At 34.7% G+C, this 24,483-nt stretch overlaps 1 protein-coding gene across 2 annotated transcripts in view; it reads left to right on the top strand.

Moving 5' to 3' along the window:
• Positions 1-6,733: 6,733 nt before the first annotated feature.
• The window catches only part of PGAP1 (post-GPI attachment to proteins inositol deacylase 1), a 71,493-nt gene continuing 53,743 nt past the window's right edge, over positions 6,734-24,483 (top strand). For both annotated transcript variants that reach the window (XM_039844321.1, XM_039844322.1), the window contains exons 1-3: positions 6,734-6,934; positions 12,807-12,960; positions 16,244-16,419. In XM_039844321.1, the coding sequence (XP_039700255.1) occupies positions 6,788-6,934; positions 12,807-12,960; positions 16,244-16,419 (477 nt within the window). In that variant the 5' untranslated portion in view covers positions 6,734-6,787. The remainder of the gene's footprint in view (positions 6,935-12,806; positions 12,961-16,243; positions 16,420-24,483) is intronic.

Here is a 24,483-nt window from a genome sequence, read left to right as displayed (position 1 = left end):
CAGACATTTGTCCTTCAACTACAATAGAAACCCTCTGCTAACCCTGCTTTTAGCATAACATTTTCAAACCTGCTTTTTTTCCCTCAGTGGCCTAGCACCAGGACCAGAGAAGGTATACATTAAGAATTTTGTAGCTGAAACACCATATGTTAAAAAAGACAACTGTAGAAATTTGTGCAGTCTTAGCTACTGATATGGCTCTAAAAATGTCTTAACGTATGAGTGACTATTACTTTGATCGTTAGCCTTGTTAAAAAGAAACTTAAGATTCTTAATAGTTAATAGTATTTATTTTTCCTTAAACTTCCTTATTGAGATTTCCTATATCCATATATGTTTGAAAATGCTTCATAAAATGTATTAGGTAGTTATTTAAAATGGACCTATTAAAATAGTCATAACACTACAAGCAACATCACAATATTTCATACATATGTATAGTAATACTAAATTGAACTATGGTTAAATTGATGCATAGTTAGCTAAAGTTAAATTGTGTTTGAAGCCTAAATTGGTTTGCTACCTCACCATTAATCACATTTCTTGATCAATGTCTAATGAGTATAGAAAATCACAAAATCCATGTTGGCTAATGTTAACACTCACACACAGAGAACATTGAATCTGGAATATTGAATTAGAAATCTTCTAGTCCAGGGGTCAATAAACTGTGGTCAACAGGCCAAATCTGGCCTGCTGGTTTGTTTTTTTTTTAATAAAGTTTTATTAGAACACAGCCACACTCATTTGTTTACCTACTGTCTACTACCTCTTTTCATGTTACAACAGAGTCGAGTATTTGTGACAGAGATCTTATGGCTCACAAGGCTGAATATATTTATTATATGGCTCTTTACAGGAAGTTTACTGACTCCTGACTTAGTCCAACCTCCTCAATATATAGATGAGGACACATTTCCAGATCCTTTGCTAATATTTCCCTAGGTCTTATCAAGTTTCATACTTCACTTAAATATATGAACACATGCTTTAGCCAGAACTCACCTTTTTTTCCTATGTGCCTTACACTATTCTCAAGACAAGCACATATTTGTTTCACATGTTGATATTCTCTTTTAACGTAAAGTCTTTTGTTAGCTAAGCTAATTTTCTTTTGTTAAAAATTAAATTTATTGGGGTAACATTGGTTAATAGCATTACATACATTTCATGTATACAACTTTATAATATAACATGAATCGTGTGCTTATCACCCAAAGTCTAGTCTCCTCCCATCATATATTTGACCCCCTTTACTCTCTTTTTCCTCACCTCACCGCCCCCTTCTCCTCTGGTAACCAACACTCTGGTGTCTGTATCTCTGAGTTTGTTTGTTTATTTGCTAGTTTTTGGTTTATATCCCATATATGAGTGAAATCAGATAGTTCTTTTCCTTTTCTGTCTGACTTATCTCACTTAGCATGATACTCTCAAGATCCATCCATGTTGTCACAAATGGCAATATTTCACTTTTTATGGCTGAGTAATATTCAATTGTACATATGTACCCCATCTTCTTCATCCAATCATCTGTCAAAAGACACTCAGGTTGTTTCCATGTCTTGGCTATTGTGAAAAATGCTGCAATGAACATAGGGGTACATATATCTTCACAAATAAGTGTTTTCAAATTTTTCAAGTAGATATCCAGAAGATGGATTGCAGGGTCATAGAGTAGTTCTATTCTTAGTTTTTTGAAGAATCTCCATAGTGTTTTCCATACTGGCTGCACCAGTTTTGATTTCTACCAGCAGTATGTGCAGGTTCCCTTTTCTTCATATCCTCTCCAACACTTGTTATTACTTGTCTTGTTGATAATAGCCATTCTAACAAGTGTAAGGTGGTATCTCATTGTGGTTTTGATTTGCATTTCCCTTATAACTAGTTATATTAAGTATCTTTTTATATATCTAATGGCCATCTGTATTTTTTCCTCAGAAAATTATCTGTTCAGGTCCTCTGCCCATTTTTTAATTGGATTGTTTGTTTTTGTTGTTGAGTAATTAATTTTCTGAATTAATATTTTACTCTCTAAGTCTTTTTCAAAACTTTTTCAATTAAGAGTTATTTTACAATAAATAATCTACCTTGGCTATATGTGTGTACAATTAAAATGTGTTTGAATACCATAAAGTTTGCTTTTCATAGTAAAAGGCCCAAATGTAGCTAAAACCTTTAACTAAACTATAGAGTATTACTTAAATAAATATTTAAAAATTTAATCAGAAGCACTTATGAAATACCTCCAATTACAAAGACCTGTCCTGGGTTTAGATATTAAAAATGACCAAGACCCTCTTACAGCTCATACCTTTGAAGAGCTAGAATCCTTTGGGGGAAATAGACATATAAGCAGAAAACTGATATAAAGAAGACTCCAGGTAATGATTACAGTAACCATTCTTTCCTATTAGAGTTATTATCTGAATTTCAGAATTCATTATCTAAAAATATTAATATGCCATCTAAAGCCTCTTAAACTATACTTCCATTAAAGCAAATTTCTATTATGCACTTCACCCCAAAGAAAATCCTCTGGCTTTAACTAAATTTTTTAAATAGAGGAATATTGCTTTTTCCCTCCAGCTTTATTGAGATATAATTGTTTGAGTTTAAGGTACAAAATATGTTGATTTGAGAGGAATGTTGTTTTTATAAAACACATTGCACCACTAGGTAAAATGATAATGCTAAACTAAACTTCTGTTATCTATAGCTGGTATTTTTTCAGGATCATGATTTTATACCTGGTAGATAGAAATCTGTGGAACAAAGAACAATGTTCTAGTGGTATTTTGCTCTATTGAATGGAAATCCAATTATTTTCCCCTTGACCCCTACATTTTTTTCAAACTGCCTCCACCCTCTTTCTTATTTCTTTAAATAAAACACTTCATTTTAGAAGTCTTTATCCTTTTCTTATATATATCCATTACTTTCTTATATTATTCCAAAAAAAATGTTAAATCTGAGATTCAATAACTTAAACATTTGACAGTTCTAAGGTTATAATATATTGTTATTCAGCAAATGTACATAGTGCTTTATATTTAAAATGTATCCTTCATCCTTGTGAATGACTTTTTCTACAAGAAAACCAACATACAACCCAAAACATTATTATTTTTTTGCTTGGTTTTAATAATGAGAGATAGCACAAACAGAATTAAAAATCTAGATTGCAAGGTTGAGGTTATGTTATCTTTCATTTTGTAGCAATGGAGACTGAGCTGGTGAAAAAGGGTAATCAGGTTGAAAATCCTTATTTTGTTTTTGATGATCTATTCTCTGTTTCCTTGGAAACAGAGCTGGCAGCCAGAATTGCTGGCATTGTGTTTTCTTTTCTTTTCAAGCTTTGAAGCAGCAAAGAAAAGGTGAGGTTTTATGATTGTAATCTGTAGATCAGACTTATTTTCAAATAAGTTAAGAACAAATATTTATTGAATATCTATTACCAACAAGGTAATAAGAGGTAAAACTAACTGATTTGAGAAAGGGCTTTAAACGAATTGATCGAAATAAATTTTAGTTTGGAACAGCCAATCTATTATATATTTGTTTTGTTTTGTTTTAGAAAAAGAAATAAAGCTTATTTAAAAAACTATATTGTGAAGGTAACTCACTGAGGCCAGTACAGTTTAGTGAAATTATTTTTAGAAAACAACTAGATTCCCACACTAGACAGCACAATTCCTTCTTCCTGTGTACAAAAACTCAGTAATATGATGATAGTTACAATATGTTGAAAAGACAGTCTTTGCTTCCAGTAAATAAAGCAAACAAATAAAAACTAAATGGAGCTTAAAGAAACCTAAAAAATTTTCTGAAAAACTGTTATGTTAATGAAGATACTAAATATTTGAATTGAAGGATGATTGTCAAATGATTATAATATGGTCTTTGCCTTTATGAAAGTTTGCATTAATTTAAGTTTAAAAAGCCATACCTTTAGGAACCCTGACTGAGATGAGAAGGCAAGAGCTACAGGTGAGAACTTTTCTTTTTTAAAATTAACAAGACCTAAGCATATTTATATGCTTTGAGGGAAGGAGGATTGAATGGGAAAGTGACAGAGACTTTAACTTGACGCAACTAATTTCTTTAAGAGAAAGGAAGGGATGTGAGCTAAAGCACAACTGCTTTTGGTGTCCTCTAAGGCAGGGGTCCCCAATCCCTGAGCCTATTAGGAACCAGGCTGCACAGCAGGAGGTGAAGCAAGCAAGCGAAGCTTCATTTGTATTTGCAGCCGCTCTCTAGCACTAGCATCACCACCTCAGCTCCAACTCAGATCATCAAGCATTAGATTATCAAAGGAGCACCCATCCCTGGTGCCAAAAAGGTTGGGAACTGCTGTTCTAAGAACAGTAAAGTACAATAATAATACTTACTATGTGCCAGGTGTGGTTTTGAGCACTTTAGATGTACTGACTAAATTAGGAATGGATGGAGATAATGAACTTGGGAATTAGGAGTTGAAGGAATGTGTACCTGAAAATCAAAATTATCTCTGTGAATATGAATATGAATATAATTATGTACTAATAATCTGCTAAAAGAAAAAGAGATGGTGTAGAGAGCTTAAGAAGTGGTGGATTGAAGAACAGGAAGTTGACCAAGAACATATACATGTATTTCTTTCTGAACAGTAATTCAAATAACTTTGTCATTTTCTCCAACAGTGCTCAGATACATTAGTGTTAGAGCTCAAAGCCAGACTATATTTACCCAAGGTTGGAAATCTGCAAGCCAGGTGGGATTGAAAGACAAGAGTTCAGGCAGTTGACAGCACTGGCAGAGGGTGGTTAAGTGATGCTCAGTAGGATATGTTAGATAAGGTAGTGAAGCCAGAAGGAGGATAATGATGGATAGGAAAAAAGAAAGTAAAAAGTAGGAACACAAATATTACAAACATAAGGAGTCCATTGACTATCCTGCTCGTTTCTGAGTGGACAATCATGGCAGTAGGTTGCCACACTCGTGAAAGCCACTAGAAGAGTAAACTCTGTCATCTTCAAGTTCAGGGTTTTCTCTAGGTAGCAAGAGTCCTCAGGCAGGATAGAGATCCTTGCTACTCAAAGTATAGTTCACTGACCAGCAAGCATCGCTGGTATAACCTAGGAGCTTGGTAGAAATGCAGAATCTTGGGTCTCACTCCAGAACTCCTGAATCAAAATCTGCTTTTAAACAGAATCCCCAAGTAATTCATATGTACATTGAGTTTGAGAAGCACTGAGATGGATGAGAGTGTAGATTTACCCTTGCTTTACTTGTGCTGATTATGATATGCTAGGAGAAACAAGGAGCAGACATTCTGTTTGTGATTTATTTTCTCTAGCTCCCAGACTCAATGTGTTTATGTATAACTTAAGTCCTTTCCCAAATGATGTCATCCTTGGCGCCAACTCCTCTCTAATTCCATCCTACACCTCAGGTGCTTTCACATTTAGGTGTTGTATAAGATAAAGTATAAGCTTCCTTTTAGTTTTAAAATTCTTTGATATTATGTATCATGGTAAAACTTCCTCTGCACAGAAAACCAGAAAATCAGTCCCAGTGAAATGGAATTGTCAATGCCAAAAATAATTCTAAGACTTTTGCAGACACACACACACACACACACACCCCTATCTGCTCTTGAGTCAGCTTTAAAGAGTGACCTCGTGCATTTTTCTCATTATAACATTCCAGTGTTTTGAAGCTGCTATACATAATTATGAATGGTTTTGAGTTGCTTTTTTGGGAATTAGCAAAACCAAACCAAAATTCTTCAAAATGAATTAAGTCATTTGAGAGTCTGAGTAGCAGCTTGAGCGAAATTGCCTCCCTACGATAATGTGAACGAATTTCCCAAGAGGTGGAGGATCTGGGGAGCAAGGCAAGTCTGCGTCAAACTGATCACGCAGATACCTGTTGGGGGCGTCAGTGTTAATGGAAATTTTAGTAACATTTTTTAGACTAACGATGGTTTTTGTGATTCAGGCTTTCATCTCATACAGAATCTTGTCGACCAGCTGGTGGTTTTTTTGTGAGCCGGTGCTTTTATGCGCTGTTACCTACTGGGCCGATGTCCGCGGTCAGAGGCGGGGAAAAAGCCATTTGTTTCCGGCTTAAGCAAACTGGTCTAGAGAGCTGTTATCGTGCTCCGCTACCGCCAGGGAAACCGAAATTGTGGAGGCCTTAGACATTTCAAAATTCTACGGGAAGGGTTTTTAACCTGCGCAGGGATAGGGGTTTTCGACAGTACAGGTGACGGCCCCCGGGCTGTGTTATCTTCCCTCCCCTAGCCAGGTCAGCTCTCCATCATTAATTGCTTCTCCCTCTCCAAGTTAACCCACCCGACAACCACCACCGCCCCCAGCCCCTCCTCGCCTCCAGGGCTCCCGCGCTCCGCCCATCCCACTCTAGTCCCCCCTCTCCCTCTTCTTCCCTTCCGGCCAGACTCTCATTGATCTTCCCTGCCCCCTTCTTCCTTTTCCCTCTCACTGTTCCTCCCCTATTTCCCCTCGCTCTCCACCCCAGCCCACCACGCTTTCAGCCTTTTTCTCTGCGCTCAGATTTGTGCTCCCATTGCAATCGCAGCCTCCTCACTCCGAGAGAGACTTCGGGCGGGAGGTGCAGCGGCGCCGGCTGCGCGCAGGCGCACTGGGCGGCGAGCGCGCGGGCAGGCCGGGCGTCCGCGCAGGCGCGCGCTGCTTGGGCTTTGCTCCCGCGCGGGCACCAGGCTTTCGTAGACTCGCTCAGTCAGGGCTTGGGGCCCCGCGGCCAAGGCGTCGTGGTCGTTGTCGTCATGTTTCTTCACTCGGTCAACCTCTGGAACCTGGCGTTTTATGCCTTTATGGTCTTCATGGCGACTCTAGGGCTGTGGGACGTCTTCTTCGACTTCGAGGAGAACAAGTGCAGTATGAGCTACATGTTTGAGTACCCGGAGTATCAGGTGAGTTTCCTCCCTCTCTTTACCTGGGCGCTCCGAGAGTCGGGCCCCTCCTGCCCGGCCCTCCTGTGGGTTTCCCCTGCTTTGGCTCTCCGCGCTTTTCCGACGTCCTCATCCCATACTCACCTCTGTTTTCCCCGCCCCGGAAGACTCTGCAGAACCCCACTATCCCGCCCCCCTTACCTGCCCTTTGTGTCCTTTATTCACGGTGGATGGTTTCCTAGATGGTTTCCCGTGCATCCTCCCAGCCCCGCTCGGAGTTGCTCCCCTGTCCTTCCGCCCTCTTCGCGATCCCAAATGCAAGCACCGGCTCTTCTAACTGGCCCCCGTCCAACCTCTTTCATCCCCAGAGACGCAATCTCAGCCCCTCTCCCTAAACCCAAACCCCATCTTCCTCGCGTACCTGCCTTCACAGGTCCCCCTGGACCTTCCTTTCCTTAATTCTTCCCCTCTTTCCCAGTGGTTTACGTGTCGGCTCTCGCTTTTCCAGAAAGAGATCTAGCTTCTGCAGAGTGAATTGGCTAGATAGTTCCCAGAGCTGCCTTAGAGACTCCAGGCTTTTACCTCTGTGTGAAAGGCTAAGCTGATGAGTAATTAAATGGAAAGCTATTGAGGTTCCCTCCTGTAAAGATTTTGCGGAGCTTCTTGTTTTGTAGGTTGTGGATCCGTACATGTGCATACATGCCAGTGTTTATGCATGTCGCCTCTTAACCAGTTGCATACGAAATCTATTTCACGGTGTTATTTTTGTTTTCTCACTGTTTGCTATTTAAGAGAGACCCGGACCTTCTTTCTCCCTCTCTTTCTCTCTCCCTCTCTTCCTTTCTCTCTCTCCGCCCCCACCCTCTTCCGTTCCATTTTGAACATTTTCAATCTCGATTGCTTCTTCAGTTCAGCATAGTAGAATCTAGAGTTTCATTCATGACCAGCTGTAAAAAGAGGTTGTGACAGATTACACAACTATGAAAATAAATTTCTCCCGAATGGTTCATTTATTTCTAAACGCATCTCTTAATTACGGAATACATATTATAATAACCCCCTTCTATAAAATGTTTATGTACTCTAATGTATGTTAATAAAATGCATTTTTAGTATACTTTTAAAACGATAGCAAATTTTTTTCTTTAAGGTGAAGGTTGCCGATTGTGATTGCTTCTATGTACAGGTCATTATGGAGGATCATATTTGATTATTATGCTGCTTTTATTTAGACCTTAAAACTACTTAAGGTTTAAATTGCTGACAAGCATCCTTTCCCATGGATAAAATTCTAGTTCAGATTTCATTTGTTTTGAGATCCTTACCTTAATTTTGCATCAGTGATTATAAGGGAGTGGAAGCATTTGCTGTCAGATGCTATTGAAAATTTTAACATGTTACTGTTGTCTCTTAATTTCTAAGTGGATATGCAGGATTATGTTTATCAGGGACTATGTATAGTTAAATACTTGGACTTTTAGTTTAGATTTTTAAAAACTGAAAATAGAGCCCTTATAATCTCCTTTGATTTTTCTATGGTTTAATAATTAGGAAACTCCCAATAGGTTGAAGTAGGTTACTTTAGTTTTATACTGCATTGAAGAGTTTGGTTAAAATAAAATTATTTTGGAACAGTATGGTACTAATTCTCATTTATTTTTAGATTGCCCACAGTTACTGAAGCTATTTTAATATTTGCAGTAGTAGAACTTGCCTAGTATTGGGAACAAAGCAGATGGACTGCACAGATGCATTTCATGCATCATAAAATTGACTGAGAAGACACAAAATTAGTGTAGCTAATGCAAAAGAGCTATTTGGCTTTTTTTGTTGATGCGTCAGTATTTAGTTGTTTTGATTCACTTTCGCCCTTTGAGGTTTTACATTCAGTCCATAATTGGTTAGTACAGTAGTAATTACAGTGGCAAGAGTTTTTGATCCACACTTTATGGTAAATTTTTATTTTATTATATAAAAAGCTGTGTTAATTCACTATTATATTTATATTTGACTCAGTCCTCTTATTGTGCGCACCTCTATATAAAAAGCTGTGTTAATTCACTATTATATTTATATTTGACTCAGTCCTCTTATAGGTTGTGTTATTTTACGAATAAAATAATTATTTGTAATTATTTTACAAATAATTAAGAACCATAGTTTTTAATGATAAGTGTTCTAAATATATTTTATATATTGGTTACTTTTAATATATTTTAAAGTGAGGTCACTAATTGTTCACAGGATGGTATCCAGCAGATGGAATGTTCTAATTGTTGGGTTTTCTTCTCTTTCTTGACGCCTTTCTTTTTTACTGCTCATTTGCATGTTCTTTAGCCGAATTTTAGAGAAAATGAACAATATTTGAAACACACTTAATTTTATTCTTCATTTTTAAAAAAAGGTGGGACAGGAATTTAAAACTCTTTGTAAAAATGAAGTTTTGAACTCAAAATTGTTTATTCTCTACTTTTAGTTTTCGTAGATTCACTTATTGAGAGTTAACTGAACATCTCACAGAGGTGGCAAAATACACATTATCCTTTAAAGCTTCTTCCTTAGACAGCAAAGCAAAGCTTTCATATGGTAGCAGTTTTAGGCAAATCGTAGAAATAAAAAAAAAAAAATCTGTATTGTTTTCTCCCATATAGTAATTTGTTTGCCTGTCTTCAGACATGGGATCTAACAGTTATTCTTTGTAAAGAAATGTTGATATTGGAAAATATGAATCATATATTTTGTTAAGTCTGATGTTTATTTAGCAAATCATTTATTGAATGACTACTCTGTCAGGTATGAGTGAGAGGGAATTGGAGATGAATCAGAACTTCGGCCTTTAATATATGTCTTTATAATACAATGGGGGGAGACAGAAATGTAATAGTTAAATCTAAGTGTTATAATTTCACTGTTAGAAAGTGTGTACAGGGCTCTTTATAGAAGAGAGCATTCCAGTCATCTTAGGTAGTCAAAGGCTACAGAAAAGGGGCAGTGAATTGGGTGATGTGCAGAAACAAGAAAATTGCAGGAATAAAGAATAGCATTTGTAAAGGTAGGAAGCATATGTATAAGTAGTGAGCAAAAGCAGTATGTATAGTATGTTACCATTTATGTAAAAAGGAGAAAATAACCTATAAACATATTTGCTTATATATAAGTAAAATATTTCTGGAGGCACAAACTGCTAACTTTGGTTGCCTTCTGGATAGGAAACTGGATGGCTAAAGGACAATGGATATAAAAGAGCCTTTTCAATGCATTGAATCTTGAATTTTGAAGCATATTAAAAATAAATTTTAAAACATAGCATATCTAAGTTATAAGAAAGTGAGTAAGAATAATTAGAGCCAGTTTTTGAAGGACCTCTCCCTTAAACCATTATCAGCTATCTATTGCAGTGAGAAAACACATAAGATATGTCTGTTTTAACAGGGTATTTCTTGACAGCAGTATGGACAATGGATTGATTCTAGCAGGGAGATTATGATAGGGAGAGAGACAGGTCCAAAACATTCAATTGTCCCTAGGTCTTTTTATCAAGCTGGAGTCCTCTGAAGTATCCTTAAGGGTGAGGTGGGCAAGGGGCTGAGAGAGCTGTTTGTAAGGGCTTTAAAACTATGTTCATTTTGATCAAAATCCTTTTTTTTTGTTAATTATGGAACTCAAACTTTTGTTTTAATTCGTAATTGAATTATATATCTCATAAAATAAAGAATTTAGTTTCTTCAATCAGTATTTTTCTAGCACTTGAGAATTTGTTAGAATTTTTGTCTTTTGAAGGGGGTCTGGGTTAGAGATGAGAAGAACCTGTACTGTGGCAGAGCAGAGTCAAGAGGACACACAGCGGGGCCAAGATTGTGGAGATAATATTTAAGTGTAAAAATAATTGATCTTAATTAAAGTTCTTTTTGGGGGGGGGGTAGGGTACTCATTTAAACGATCTATGTAAAATAATCAGGTTAAAATACATTGGAATCCTGTTGCTATAAATGTTTTCTTTTCAAATCCCTTGAGTTGCTTCTGTTTTTTTTCATCAGCATCCTTTTTGTATGCCTATACCTACCTTTTCTGTCCTCAATCTGGTCAAAACCCTGTTTCTTCCTACCATTCATTACCAACTTGAACTCTGTCTGGAAATGCAAGTTTTTCCATTTGCCTACAAATCCTGCTTTTTTTTCATTCTCCCTCTTTTTCATTACTGTGCTTTTTTTTCTACTTCATTTGTATGCATTCATATTTATAAAAATGTACACTTTCTCACTAAAAATTGCTTTCATAATAGTATATTATGAAATATGTCAAATATATTCTTTTGCTTATTTTTCTGTCTCCAGAGAATTAAATATTTCTTTTTTGATATATTTGATAGTTTCCTTTTCTTCTGAGTTAATTAACTAATTCAGAACTTTGTTTAGCTACAATTTTAAAAAGAATAATAATCTAATATGCATGTACTGTTATATCAAATGGTACATTTATTTGGGAAGAATTAAGATAAGTGTTTTTTTTTGTTCTCTCGTTTTCTTTTTTTCTTAATTTCTACCTAAAGAGACAAAATAGTGTATCACTTTCAATTTTGATGATATACAGTGCATAACCAATATCAGGACTAATCTGAGTTGAAGTACATGTACACATATAAAACAAATAGTGGGGTTGGTATTTCTCTATTTTGAATATTTGAGGAGATAAAAAGTTGCAAGTATCTTAAACAATAAGCTCACACTCTAAAGATGTTCTCATGGTGTTATTGGCACAGGTTGTGGTAATATCCTCAGGAATATTCAGGAATGTGCATGAATAATCAGAATTCTGCTTTTTACAACAGGTTTTTCAGTAGTCATCACTGTTTACAGTTTTTAAAATTCATTCAGTAGTTGAAATTTTTATCAAGCACGTGTGTAACACTGCTAGATCATTAAATCTACTGATGTTTACTTAAAATCTGCTGTTCAGTGTAACTGGGTTCATTTTTAATGGTTTCTATCATAAAAGAAAAAGCGGAAGAAGAGTTTACACATTACTACCACTTTTGTAGATGCCTACCTTTTGAGGATTAAAACTTAATTTATATTTTGATGAGAAAACTTTTTTAAAATTAAAACTTAATTTATATTTTGATGAGAAAACTTTTTTTATGAATTACTGGCTCATTTGGTATACGGTAATATGAATTGCAGAGTATTTTAAGGCTTGCTGACAAACAATGCACCTAGTCTGTGAAAACTGAAACAGATGCTAATTCATTGAAATGTTTATGGTGAGAAGAGTGTACATGTCTTGACCACGACATGGCTATAGGTTCACATTAGTCAAGCACATTGTAGGTCAAAGCCTATTAAGTTGAGAGGTCAGAAAGCTGCATTATAAAATGAACTTACATTTTTGTTGAATGATGTAACAGCTGGAATATATAGTTGGGCCTGAGTAAAAGCAGAGATTTTACAAAACAGTTTATAATAGCAAAAAAGATAAATTGATTTGATAATGGAAAGCTTTTATCATTTCTAAGTATAATTGATATTGATACTAAAATGCATTTCCAAACATGTCAACATGTAACGTGCTGACATCTACCAGTGTTTTTCTGTTGTCAGTGGCTATTTGGGGTAATTAGTATTCATTAGAATTTCAGATAGTCCCATTTTATGATTTCCTGAAGACCACATGGTTCATAATTGACATACTTCAAGACTAATTCTCCATATGAATAAACTAAAAGTAGAATTTGTTTTGTGCATTAAGTGCAGTTTTATCAGTAATATTTTTATATAGTACTATTTCAAATTTGTACAATTCAAAATTGGGTACAGTGAGGCTAAATCATTTAATAAAATTGATTAAAGTGAAATTGTATAATTTAAAAAATCTATTTATCTATTTATTGCTGTAGAAAATAGAACTTCCAAAGAAACTGGCAAAACGCTATCCTGCATATGAATTGTATCTTTATGGAGAAGGATCCTATGCTGAAGAACACAAAATACTTCCTTTAACGGGTATTCCAGTTCTCTTTCTTCCTGGTAATGCTGGAAGTTATAAGCAAGGTAAGTTTCAGAAGTGAATTTTGAAAGCTATAAAATTCAGTTGAATTTATCAGATACATATCTGTGTTAAGTACTGTGCTAGGTATATTGGGAGACGCAAATATGTGACATTTTGTCTGAGAGAAATGCATGTGAGAAGTACAAAGAATAGAATAGTTGAAGACCATTTTGCAAAGAGTAAGGAGAAAAAAAATGGAGTGGGGTGGGATAAATAGATGCTATAGGGATGTAGGAATCAGCAGAAGAAAAAGGCTTATCTTGTAAATGAAGGTTACAGAGAACAGAATCTGAAGCATTGATTAGAAAAGTAAACAGTAGTTTATGTTATGCTGAGCAGGAAAGGGGATTGGTTTTTTTTTTTTTTTCTGGAGCTTTTTAAGTTAGATCTAGAAATACTGAGGACATAAAAGTGAGGGTAGGGAAGTTATATATATAGATTCCAAATTGAATGTTGGCTTGGAGATATAGCAGTTATTTCTCTCATAGCAATCAAATAATCTGGAAGTAATTGCAGCTAAAATCTGCTTTTTTGGTTGTTAAATGGTATATTCTTTTATATAATGAAAATAGAACTAGTTCAACATTTAGTATAATTATTTACCTGTTTATTTATCTAGCTTGTATTTGTGGGGTATCTACCACGAACTAGGCAGTATTCTAGGTATTAGGGATCTAAAAGAGACCAAGACAGATAAAGTCCCTCTCTTTCTTGTTGGGAAGACATATATCAAACACATATGTCAGTAACATTAAAAGTTTGAAAGAAAAATAAACCAGAATAAGGGATAGAGGATAAATAGGGTCAGAAAGTGGCTTGGTGGAGGAAGCGGCCTAGAAAGGCCACTGTGAGGTGATGACATTTGACCAGAGGCTTGAATATAGCAAGGGACTACTGAGGTATGTGACTCTTTGAGGGAAGACTCTGAGGCAGAAACAAGCTTGGTGCATTCAAGGCCACTGAGACTAAAAGTGGAAAGAGATGAGGATGCAAAGGTAGCCACCAGCTATATTATATAAGCTGTAGAAAAGACTTTGAATTTTGATCTAAGTGTGTTGGGAAACTTTTGGAGGGTTTTAGGTAGGAAATGGTATAATCTGATTTTCTTGTTAATTATTATATTTGAAATATAACACATACAGAAAATGCATAGACGATAGATATTTGAGTAATGATTATTATAAAGTGAATACCAATGGAACCAAAACCCAAGTCAAGAAGTAGAAGATTGCCTTGAAAATCCCCTGTGTGCCCCTTCCTGGTTAAAACTTCTTTTTTTCTTGATATAACCACAGTTCTAACTTTAAGGTAGTAATTTCCTTGATTTTCTTTATAGTTTTAGCATCTAAATCTGTATCTCTAATACAGTCTGCTTATTTGGGGCTATTTTTGTATGAGTAGCGATTTGTTCATTTTCCTCACTCTATTATTGCATTGAATGACTACACCATAGTTTAAATATCTGTCTTTGGACATTTGTTTTGTTTACATTTATTGGCAATTTAAAATAATGGACTTTATAAAAATCTTGGAGTACATAAGCCTTTGCTTCTGTAAGATATATACCATAGGAGCATAATTTTATGTCACAGGTTATGTGTATCCTTTTATTTTTGCTGATTGTGCTAACTTATACTCCCAGGAGCAGTACATTGTACTTCTCTTTGCTCTTCATTCTTGATAACATTGGAATTGTCAGGTTTTTAAATTTTAACCAATCTAGTGGGTGTGATTTATTTTTTAAAAATGATCACTCTGGCTTTGCTGCATAGAGACTATATTGTGAAGATGCAAGTGTGGGAGTAGGAAAGATACTAAACATCACTAATCATCATGGAAATGCAAGTCAAAACCACAATGAGATAGCATTTCATGCCCGCTAGGGTAATTATAATCTAAAAGATGGATCTTAACAAGTGTTATTGAAGGTATAAAGAAATCGAAATCCTCATACATTGCTGGTGGGAATGTAAAGTGGTACAGCTACTTTGGAATACAGTTTGACAGTTCCTCAGAATATTAAATGTAGAGTTATATGACCCAACAGTTCTACTTGGTATCTACCCAAGAAAAATTAAAACGTACATCCACACAAAAACTTGTATACAAATGTTTATTGCAATGCTCTTCATAATAGCTGAAAGGTAGCAACAGCCCAAATGTTCATCAGCTAATGAATGGATGAATAAAATGTGATATATTCATATGATGGAATATTATTCAGCAATAAAAATGAATGAATTACTGATCCATGAATTACATACCTTGTAATTTGTCCATACCACGGACAAACCTTGAAAACATCGTGATAACTAAAAGAACATGGTCATAAAAAACAACATATTATATGATCCCTTTTATGGAAATGTCCAGAATAGGCAAATCCATAAGGACAGAAAGTAGATTAGTGTTTTCCTAGAATTAGGAGGAGAAAAGGAATGAGGAGTGATTGTTAATGAGTACAGGGTTTTCTTTTGGGGTAATGAAAAAAATATCTAAAGTTAGATTGCAAAAATGATTGTACAGCTCTGTGAATACACTAAAAATAACTGAGTCGTACACTTTACATGATGGGTTGTATAGTATGTGAACTGTACATGTTTTAAAAAATGGAAGAGCAAACAGGTATTTGCTTGCTAAACCACACACTGCAACTTTTAATGCCAATTAATATAATTAGTTAATAAATTCTGTGAAAGGGTTATGAAGCAAAATCTAAAACAGTGCAAACAGGGAGACTAGTCAGGAAACAGTAGTACAGGCAAGAGATGGTGCTTAGATTAAGAAGGTACTGGTAGGAATGGTGAGAATCCTCGATTGGGGAGATATTTAGAAGAGTGTATGACAGGATTTACACACGGATTGGATGTCATGTATAAGAAAAAGAGACAAGTCAAGCATGAGTACCTAAACCAAATGATTAGCAGACATTTTTTTGTAGGAATTTTCTCATTCTTAAAATACTCAAGAATTTTAAGTATAAAATTCTTATTTCTTATTCAAATAATCTTCCCTTTTGTTTATTATTGCCACTGCAGAAGGAGAAGCAGGTAGAGAATGAATGATCTGTTCATTTTTCATTTAAAATATATTTAGGGCACAAAACATACAACCTCTAGGTTGGTTTATTCTTCTAAATTAATACTATTAAAGGATGTCATCTTAAAATAGTTTTTTTTTTTTAAAAATATTCAGGGCGTAGGATAAAGTTATTTGTTAAGAAACAAGAATGAGTAGACTTTCAGAAATTTCATTTAATATGCACTGTACCCTTTTCATTTGCAGTTCGTTCTATTGGCTCCATTGCACTTAGAAAAGCAGAAGACATTGACTTCAAGTACCACTTTGACTTTTTTAGTGTGAATTTCAATGAAGAACTTGTGGCACTGTATGGTGGAAGTCTTCAGAAGCAGACCAAGTTTGTACATGAATGCATTAAAACAATTCTCAAGCTCTATAAGGTAAGAGATAAGCATGCAAATCAATAGTGATCAACCTAGTATTATCTTTTTTTTAAGGGACTCGGCATATTTTAAATTATTTATTTGTTTATATGGAAGTTGAAGCAAAAATGACACAAAGTTTTTCTTTGTGGTAGTCTGTTGTTTTGAACTCTGGTGGTTTTTGAAGTTTAAATTGAATTTACAAGAAACCTTTCTTGTGAATTTAGGAAAAATAATTTAACTGTATATAAATTAGGTGTATAGTGTATTTCCTAAAAACCATTAGTATGGATTTCTGTTTCTAATTATGACTGTGTAACTGGTACTAGAGTAGACCACTTCCATGTCTAAACAACTATAAAACTAGTCTAGATATCTGAAGCACATGTTTTCAGGTATTGGACAATCAAGCAGCAAAGGATTGATTTCTGAAAGAAGGATAGCATGTGAGGTGAACTCTGTGATTGCCCTAGCTTTCTTCTGCCTGGAAGCACTTGCTAGACCATAACACAAGTAGGTGGAGATCAAGCAGAGCACTGATATCACTTAGCTGAAAAAGGCAGAAATTGGAATTTAGGGCTGCTAAAATTGGCTAGATTTGTGATCAGGATATGCAAAAGAATAGAACTTGACAGAGATGGGAGCTCTAGAAATTTACGTTTTTCAATCTTTGAATGTTATGCTGCATATGCAAAGGACAAGAAATACAAGGCAATGGCATTCCAAGAAGAAAGTGATGGGGTGTGTCCACTTTAGGTGCAAGGAATAATGGGGAATAGTGTCTTTAGAGAAATTTAAAAGAGCAGTAAAACAGACTAGAAATCATTCTGTGCCAGCAATTCTGAACAGTGTCAGGGATAAAATACTGCTACCTAGTGGTTTGAGACATTTCCTTGGTATGCCACAGTACAAGTTCTGGCAAAAAAACAACTTCCGGGGAATTGTGACTACATGGTGCCTGGAAATAGGAGTTCTGACCAACTGGAGCAGAAAGACCTATTCAAGCGAGACACCAGAAAGGACATGATTTACTACAGCCCTAAAGAGCTACTCCAGTGTCCACCTTAACAATTCTTAAATATAAGCCTCAAAAATATAAAAGGTAAAGATTTACAGTAAAAGATGCACATAATAAGGGAAAAGATGGGAAATCTTAGCAGAGACATAGAACTAAAAAAAAAAAGAACGAAAAGGAAAATTTAGAACTGAAACAGTACATATAAGAAAATGAAAAATTCAGAAGATAGGCTTTAAGCAAAATGAACAATATAGAAAAAAAGATCATTGAATTGAAGAAAAGACAATAAAAACTATTCTAAATGAAGCACAGAGGATAAAAGGATGAAAAGGACAGAGCCTCAGTAACCTGTGGGATAGTACTAAACAGTCTTATATATGTGTAATTGAAATCTCAAGAAGAGAGAGAAATAGGAAAGAAAAAAATATTCAATGAACTGAAGGTTCAATTTCCCAATTATTAAAAATTTTAACACAAATCCGAGAGGATCCATGAATGTCAAGTTGAATAAACACATAATCACACCTACGTATATCATAATCAAATTGTTGAAAACCAAAGTAAAGAGAAAAAACCTTAAAAGCAGCCGAAGAAAATTATGTCATTGAAAAAGAAATTGAAGAAGATACAAATAAATGGAAGCGTATACTGTGCTCACAGGTGGGAAGAATCACTGTCATTCAAATGGCCATACTACCTAAAGCAATCTATAGATTCAGTGCAATCCCTATCAAAATACCAATGGCATGTAATAATCCTAAAATTTATGTAGATCCATAAAAGATCCTGAATAACCACGGCAATCTTGAGAAAGAAGAACAAAGTTGGAGGTATCACACTACCTGATATCAAACTATACTACAAGGCTACAATAATTAGAACAGCATGATAATGGCATGAAAGCAGATACATTGATCATTGGAACAGAATAGAGAGCCCAACAGAAAATAGTCTCAAATTATCTTTTATTAACTACAAAGAGAGAGTAATTTTACAGTGGAGAAATTTGTTAGACATCATCTTAACCAAGATTAACATCACCAGTAGTAAGACATATCAACATCATGAACCCCTATGACATGATGCACTGGGAAGGATACAACATAATTTTTGTGGCTTTATTACCAAAAATGTATAACTTCATTCTAATGAGAAAACTTCAAACAAACTCAAATTGAGAGACACACTAAAAAATAACTAACCAGTGCTCTGCAAATATATTAAGGTCATAAAAAACAAGGAAAGACTGAAGAATTGTTACAGATTAGAGAAGACAAAGGAAAAATAACAATAAATACGGAATGCAGGATGTAATACTAAAATAGAAAAAGTACATTAGTGGAAAAACAGGTAAAGTTTAAATTAGGTCTGCTGTTTAATACTATTGTGTCAATGTATATTTTGATAATTATAGTATAGTTGTATAAAATGCTAACATCAAGGAAAGTTGGGTCAGAAGTATATGGGAGCTCTGCCCTTTTCACAACTTTTCTCTAATTGATTCAAATTAAAAAGGTTAAAAAATTATTTTTAACAAAAATGCATTATGAGATTTATAACTTATTTAGAAGGAGAATATATAATGTGAAAAGGATGGGAAGTGGAGTAAATAGAGTTACTCCACTGTAGTAAGTAGTGGTATAATATTAATTCATGGTAGACCGATAAGGTTGCATATTTTAATTTCTAGAGTAATAACAAAAAAGGAGATATAGCTAAAGAGCAAACAGAAGAGAAATAGTTGTAAGGAGGAAAGAACAAAAACATATGACAAATAGAAAACAAATGGTAAGAAGATAGAGTTAAATTTAACTATATCAATATTACATTAATTGTAGATGGATTAAACACTGCAGTTTAAAGGAAGAGGTTGTCAGAATAGATTAAAAAAAACCAAGACCCACCACCTATATGCTAATCTGTCTACTAGAAAGCAAAAGCCACTTTAAAGATCCTGATAGATTAGAAATAAAAGAATTGAGGAAAATATATATGCCAGCATGGATCATATGAAAGCTGCCATGGCTATCTTAATATCAGTTAAATAGATTCTATGAAGATAGATATTACAGGGGAAAAGAGGGACATTTCATAATGATGAGAGTCAGCTCATCAAGTAAGTGAAACAATACCAGCTGAGTATGCACTTTATAACAGAGCTTCCAAATTCATGAAGCAGAAACTAACAGAACTAAAGAAAAAAATAGGTAAATCCACAGTTAGAGAGTTCAGCAGTTCTCTCTCAATAATTGATAAAATAAATAGACATAAAATCAGTAAGGTTTTGAACACTGTTAACCAGCTTAACCTGTTGACATTTGTAGAACACTGTACCCAAAAACTATAGAAACTATGTTCTCTTTAAATGCACATGAGCCTAATATATGCCATATGCTAGGCCATAAAACAAGTCCCAGTAAATTTCAAGGGATTGAAATCATATATGGTATATTTTCTGAATATAGTAGAATTAAATTAGAAATCAACAACAAAAAGATCAGGAAAAATCTCACATATTTGGAAATTACTTCTAGATAACCCAGAGATCAAAAAGAAAATTACAGGTGAAATTTGAAAATGTTTTGAACTGAATTAAAATGAAAACACACCAGAAATTGTAAGATTAAAGTAGTGGTTAGAAGAAATAAATAGCCTTAAATACTTATATTATTAGAAATGAACAATGTTTAAAGGCAGTGATCTGGCCTTCCAACTTCAGAGACTATAGAAAGAAAAGCAAAGTAAACTCTAAATAAGGAAACAAAGATGAGAATGACAATGAATGATCTGGAAAACTAAAGAAAAAAATTGATACCAATAGCTGATTTTTTTGAAAAGATCTATAAAATTGATAAACTCGTAACTAGACTAATTAAGAAAGAAAAAGAGAGGGACACAGTTAACAATATCAGAGATGGAAGAGGAGGCATCACTAGAGAGCCTACAGATATTAAGAAAACAGTAAGAGAATATTATGAACAACTTTGTCAGTAAATTTAATGACTCATAAATGCAAAATCCCTTGAAACGTAAATTAGAGAACAGACACAAGAAGAAACAATCTCTGACTAGCCCTAAATCTGTTTTAAAATTTTTGAATTTATAATTAAAAATATTAACTGCCAAGAAAAATCTAAGGCCAGATGATTTCACTGATGAATTCTATTAAAAATTTAAGGAAGAAATAATACCCATCTTACACAGACCTTTTTAGAAAATGGAGGAGAGATAACAGCAATTCATTATAAGAGACCATCAAATTCTGAATATAAAAATCAGTGACATTGTTTGGAAAAAAAAAAAAACCCAGAGACTTAGTATTCCTTAAGAACACAGATATAAAATCCCCAACAGAAAAGTAGGCTATCAAATCAGCAATATTTTAAAATGTAATACATTATGATCAGATAGGATTTATTCCAAGAATGCAAAGTTGGTTTAAAATCAAGTGTCAATTAATCTAATTTATCATGAGATCATCTCAATAGATGAAGAAAACTCATTTGACTGCATTCAGCACCCATTAATTAAAAATAAATAAATAAATAAAACTCAGATCTGTAAGAATACAAGTAACCTTCTCCCTGAGGAATTGTATTATGAACAGTTTTATGGGAAGAAACAAGCCATATTAGGTTAAGGACCATTATGTATTGGTTAAGATAAATAAGATGTGATCACAGAGTGAGGTTCATTTGCATAAATGTTATTCACAGTAAACAATCAAATGTTTTTAATGTTGTATAATAGGTAATTTTTTCTTTCCCCATTTTTTAGCGTCTGTCTGCTTCTACCATCTCTATTCAACATTGTACAGAAGTCCTAGCTAGTGCAATAAGGTTAGAAAAAGAAAAAGGGTAAATTAAAACTGTCTGTATTCACAAATGACATAAATATGCAGAAACTTTATTAAAGGAGTTTACAGAAAATTATTAGAATACATCAGGGAATTTGTAAGGTTACAGGATAAATGGTCAGTATTCAAAAATTAATGAACAAATGGAAAGTGAAATTTTAAAATACATTATAATAGTATAAAAATAGGATTCTTTTGGATAAATTTAATGCAAAATGTGCAAGATCTGTACACTGAGAACTTCAAACCTTGCTGAGATAAATTAAAGAAATCTGAAATAAATGGACAGACCAACTTCAGGGATTGAAACACTCAAATTAAGATGTAAGTTCTCCCCAAATTGACCAACAGATTTAATGTAATACAAATCAAAATACCAGCAGGTGTTTTGTAAAAGTTGGCAAGCCTACATACAATTGCAAAGAACCTCAAAAGCCAAATAGTCTTGAAAAAGAACAAATTTGAAGGACCTGCACTACCTGATTTCGAGACTTAACTATGAAGCTGTTGTAATCCAGCTAGTGTGGTATTCTTTTGCATCTTGAAAATGAAATATAGAAATCAGATTCTTTGCATAAACCAACATTTTGAAGTTATTTCTAAAGCAGGTATTTTTTAACTTAAAAAAAAAAACACTGAATATTATAGGAGGAAACAAGCCATGTTAGGTATAGAACCTTTTATATATCAGATATTTATTGGATAGATAAATAAGGCATGATTACAAAGTGAGATTTCCGTAAATGTCATTCACAACAAACAATCATGTGTTTAATATTATATACTAGGTATGTTTTTCCTCTCTATTTTGTATTTTCAGATTTTTTTCTAATGACTGCATGTTAAAGTTATAATAGAACTATTAAACTTTTTTTAAGTTGAGGCTTTTAGAAAATAAGATTTCTATTACAAGCAAGTACAATAGGGATTAAAGAAAGACAACTGAATCTTGCTGAATATATAGGGTTTGGGTGTGGTAAAGTGAGAAGACATTTCAGATAGAGAAACCTCATTTATTCACATGAGTCCACATGCAAATATAGCAATGAATAAAACAAATGCAAGCCTTCGTGGACCTTATGTTCTAGTGGGGGAGGCATATAGGAAACATCAGAAATAAGAAAAATGTATACTATTTTATATGGTGATAAATGCTAAGAAAAAGAATAAAACAGAAGGAGTAGGGAGTTGAGAGTAGAGGACTACAATTATAAATAAGGGTGCCCAGTGAAGACCTCTGTTGAGAAGCAATTTAATACATATTAAAGATGTGAGAGAGTAGCTCAATTATATATCTAAGAAAAGAGTAAGCAGGGAAAAATATATAAGACAAGCACACACGTGCTGTATTTGAAGAAAAGGAGACTGGTATGGCTTGAGCAGATAGAATGAGTTGGTAAAAGAAGTTGGGGAGAAGGCAGATTATAGAGCCTTGTAGGCAATTTTAAGAATTTTGCCTTTTATTTGAAATGACATGGAAAGCCATTGTAGAGGTTTTTGAACAAAGGAATGACATGTTCTGATTTATTAGGTTTGAACAGTATTATTCTGGATGCTTCTGAGAATAAGCTGAAAGGATATAAGGATGCAGCAGGGAGACCAGTTAGGATGCAGTCGCAGTGATTCAGGCAAGAAATAAAGATAGTTTGGATCAAGTTGGTAGCAGTAGAGATGATAAGAAATGGTCAGATCGGTGTAAATCTTAAAGGTTGAGGCAACAAGATATGCTGGCAGATCAGATATTGAGGGACCTTGTGAGAGAAAAGGAAGAGTTAAGGTTGACCTCAAATTTTTTTGGCTGAAGAGCTAGAAGGATTACAGTGCCATTAACTGAGGTGGGAGAAAATGGAGGAAGAACAGATTTGAAGGAGATTGTTTATTTTTAGACTGTTCGTTTTGGGATGCACATTAGACATCCCAAGTGTAGCTAGTATGCCGTTGGAGTTTAGAGTTCAAGAGAAGAGGTCCAGTCTGGAGATAATAACTTGAGGGTTGACAGCTTATTGATGTATTTAAAACTGTGAGACTAGATGAGATCACTATTGGAGTCAAGATAGGAAAAAGAAGAGATCTAAAGATTGAGACCTCAGTCACACCATTATTATGAAATGGAAGGAGATGAGAAGGAACTAAAAAGGAGCAGCTTGTGAGGTAAGAGGAGAACCAGGAGAGAGTGTTGTCAAGGAAACCAAGTAAAGCATTTCAAAGAGGAGGAAGTGATCAACCATGTCAAATGCTGTTGGTAGGTCAAGTAAGATGAGACTTGAGAATTGGCTATTAGATTCCTTGCGGCTTGATAAAAGCAGTTTTGGGAGAGCGTTGGGATAAAAGCCTGACTGGAATGGGTTTAAGAGAATGGAAGTTGAGAAATTGGAGATAGCAAGGTACTGTATAGATAACTTTTTGAAGAGTTTTTACTGTGAAGAGATGTAGAAAAATGTGTGGTCACTAAGAGTAAAGTGGGAGTAAAAAGGGAACTGTCTATTTTCTACGGGAGAATAACAGTATATTTATATACCAGTAACAGTATTTTTTTTTAAAGAGTGGTTTAATAGAGAGGGAGAAACACTGATGCAAGAAGAAAGAAGAATTGCTGGAGTGATGTACTTGAGAAGGCCAAAGGGGATATCTTTCAGAGAGCATATGTAGTGTTTGGATCACGAAGACCATCCCCAGGCTCTGTGATTCTCCAGGAGGATTCACAGGACTCAGCATATATTTGTACTCCTGTTGTGGTTTATTACCATGAAAGAATACAAAGTGACATGGACAAATAGAAAAAGTGCATGGATTAAAGTTTGGAGGAGACACAGGTGCAAGCTTCCAAAAGTCTTCTTGCAAGGGAGTCACACAGGCCGCATTTAATTCTTACAGCAACAAGTTGTGACATGTGTAATGTCACAAGAACAGCTCATCAGAGACTCAGTGCCCAAGGTTTTTATTGGGGCCTGGTTATGTAGACACCCTGTGCCTAGCACCCACCAGAATCCCGACCAGAAGGACAGCAGGTGTTCAGCATAAAGCATATTGTTTTCACAGTTTCAGCATAGTGAGCCATCTTTAGCATTTAGAGAATGATGGGAACCCTCCCAAAATCTATGGTCCCAGATTGCAGACCAGAACCAACCTTAAATGCAGTCAGTTTTAAGGATAGCAGTTTCAGGCTTACTGTTAACTTTTCTTCACAAGGTCCAATTTGTTCAGAGTA

The sequence above is a fragment of the Pteropus medius genome, unplaced genomic scaffold (assembly GCF_902729225.1).
Source record: "Pteropus medius unplaced genomic scaffold, Ma_sr-lr_union100, whole genome shotgun sequence".
NCBI classification, from domain to species: Eukaryota; Metazoa; Chordata; class Mammalia; order Chiroptera; family Pteropodidae; genus Pteropus; species Pteropus medius.
This window is presented reverse-complemented; position numbering and strand designations above follow the sequence as displayed.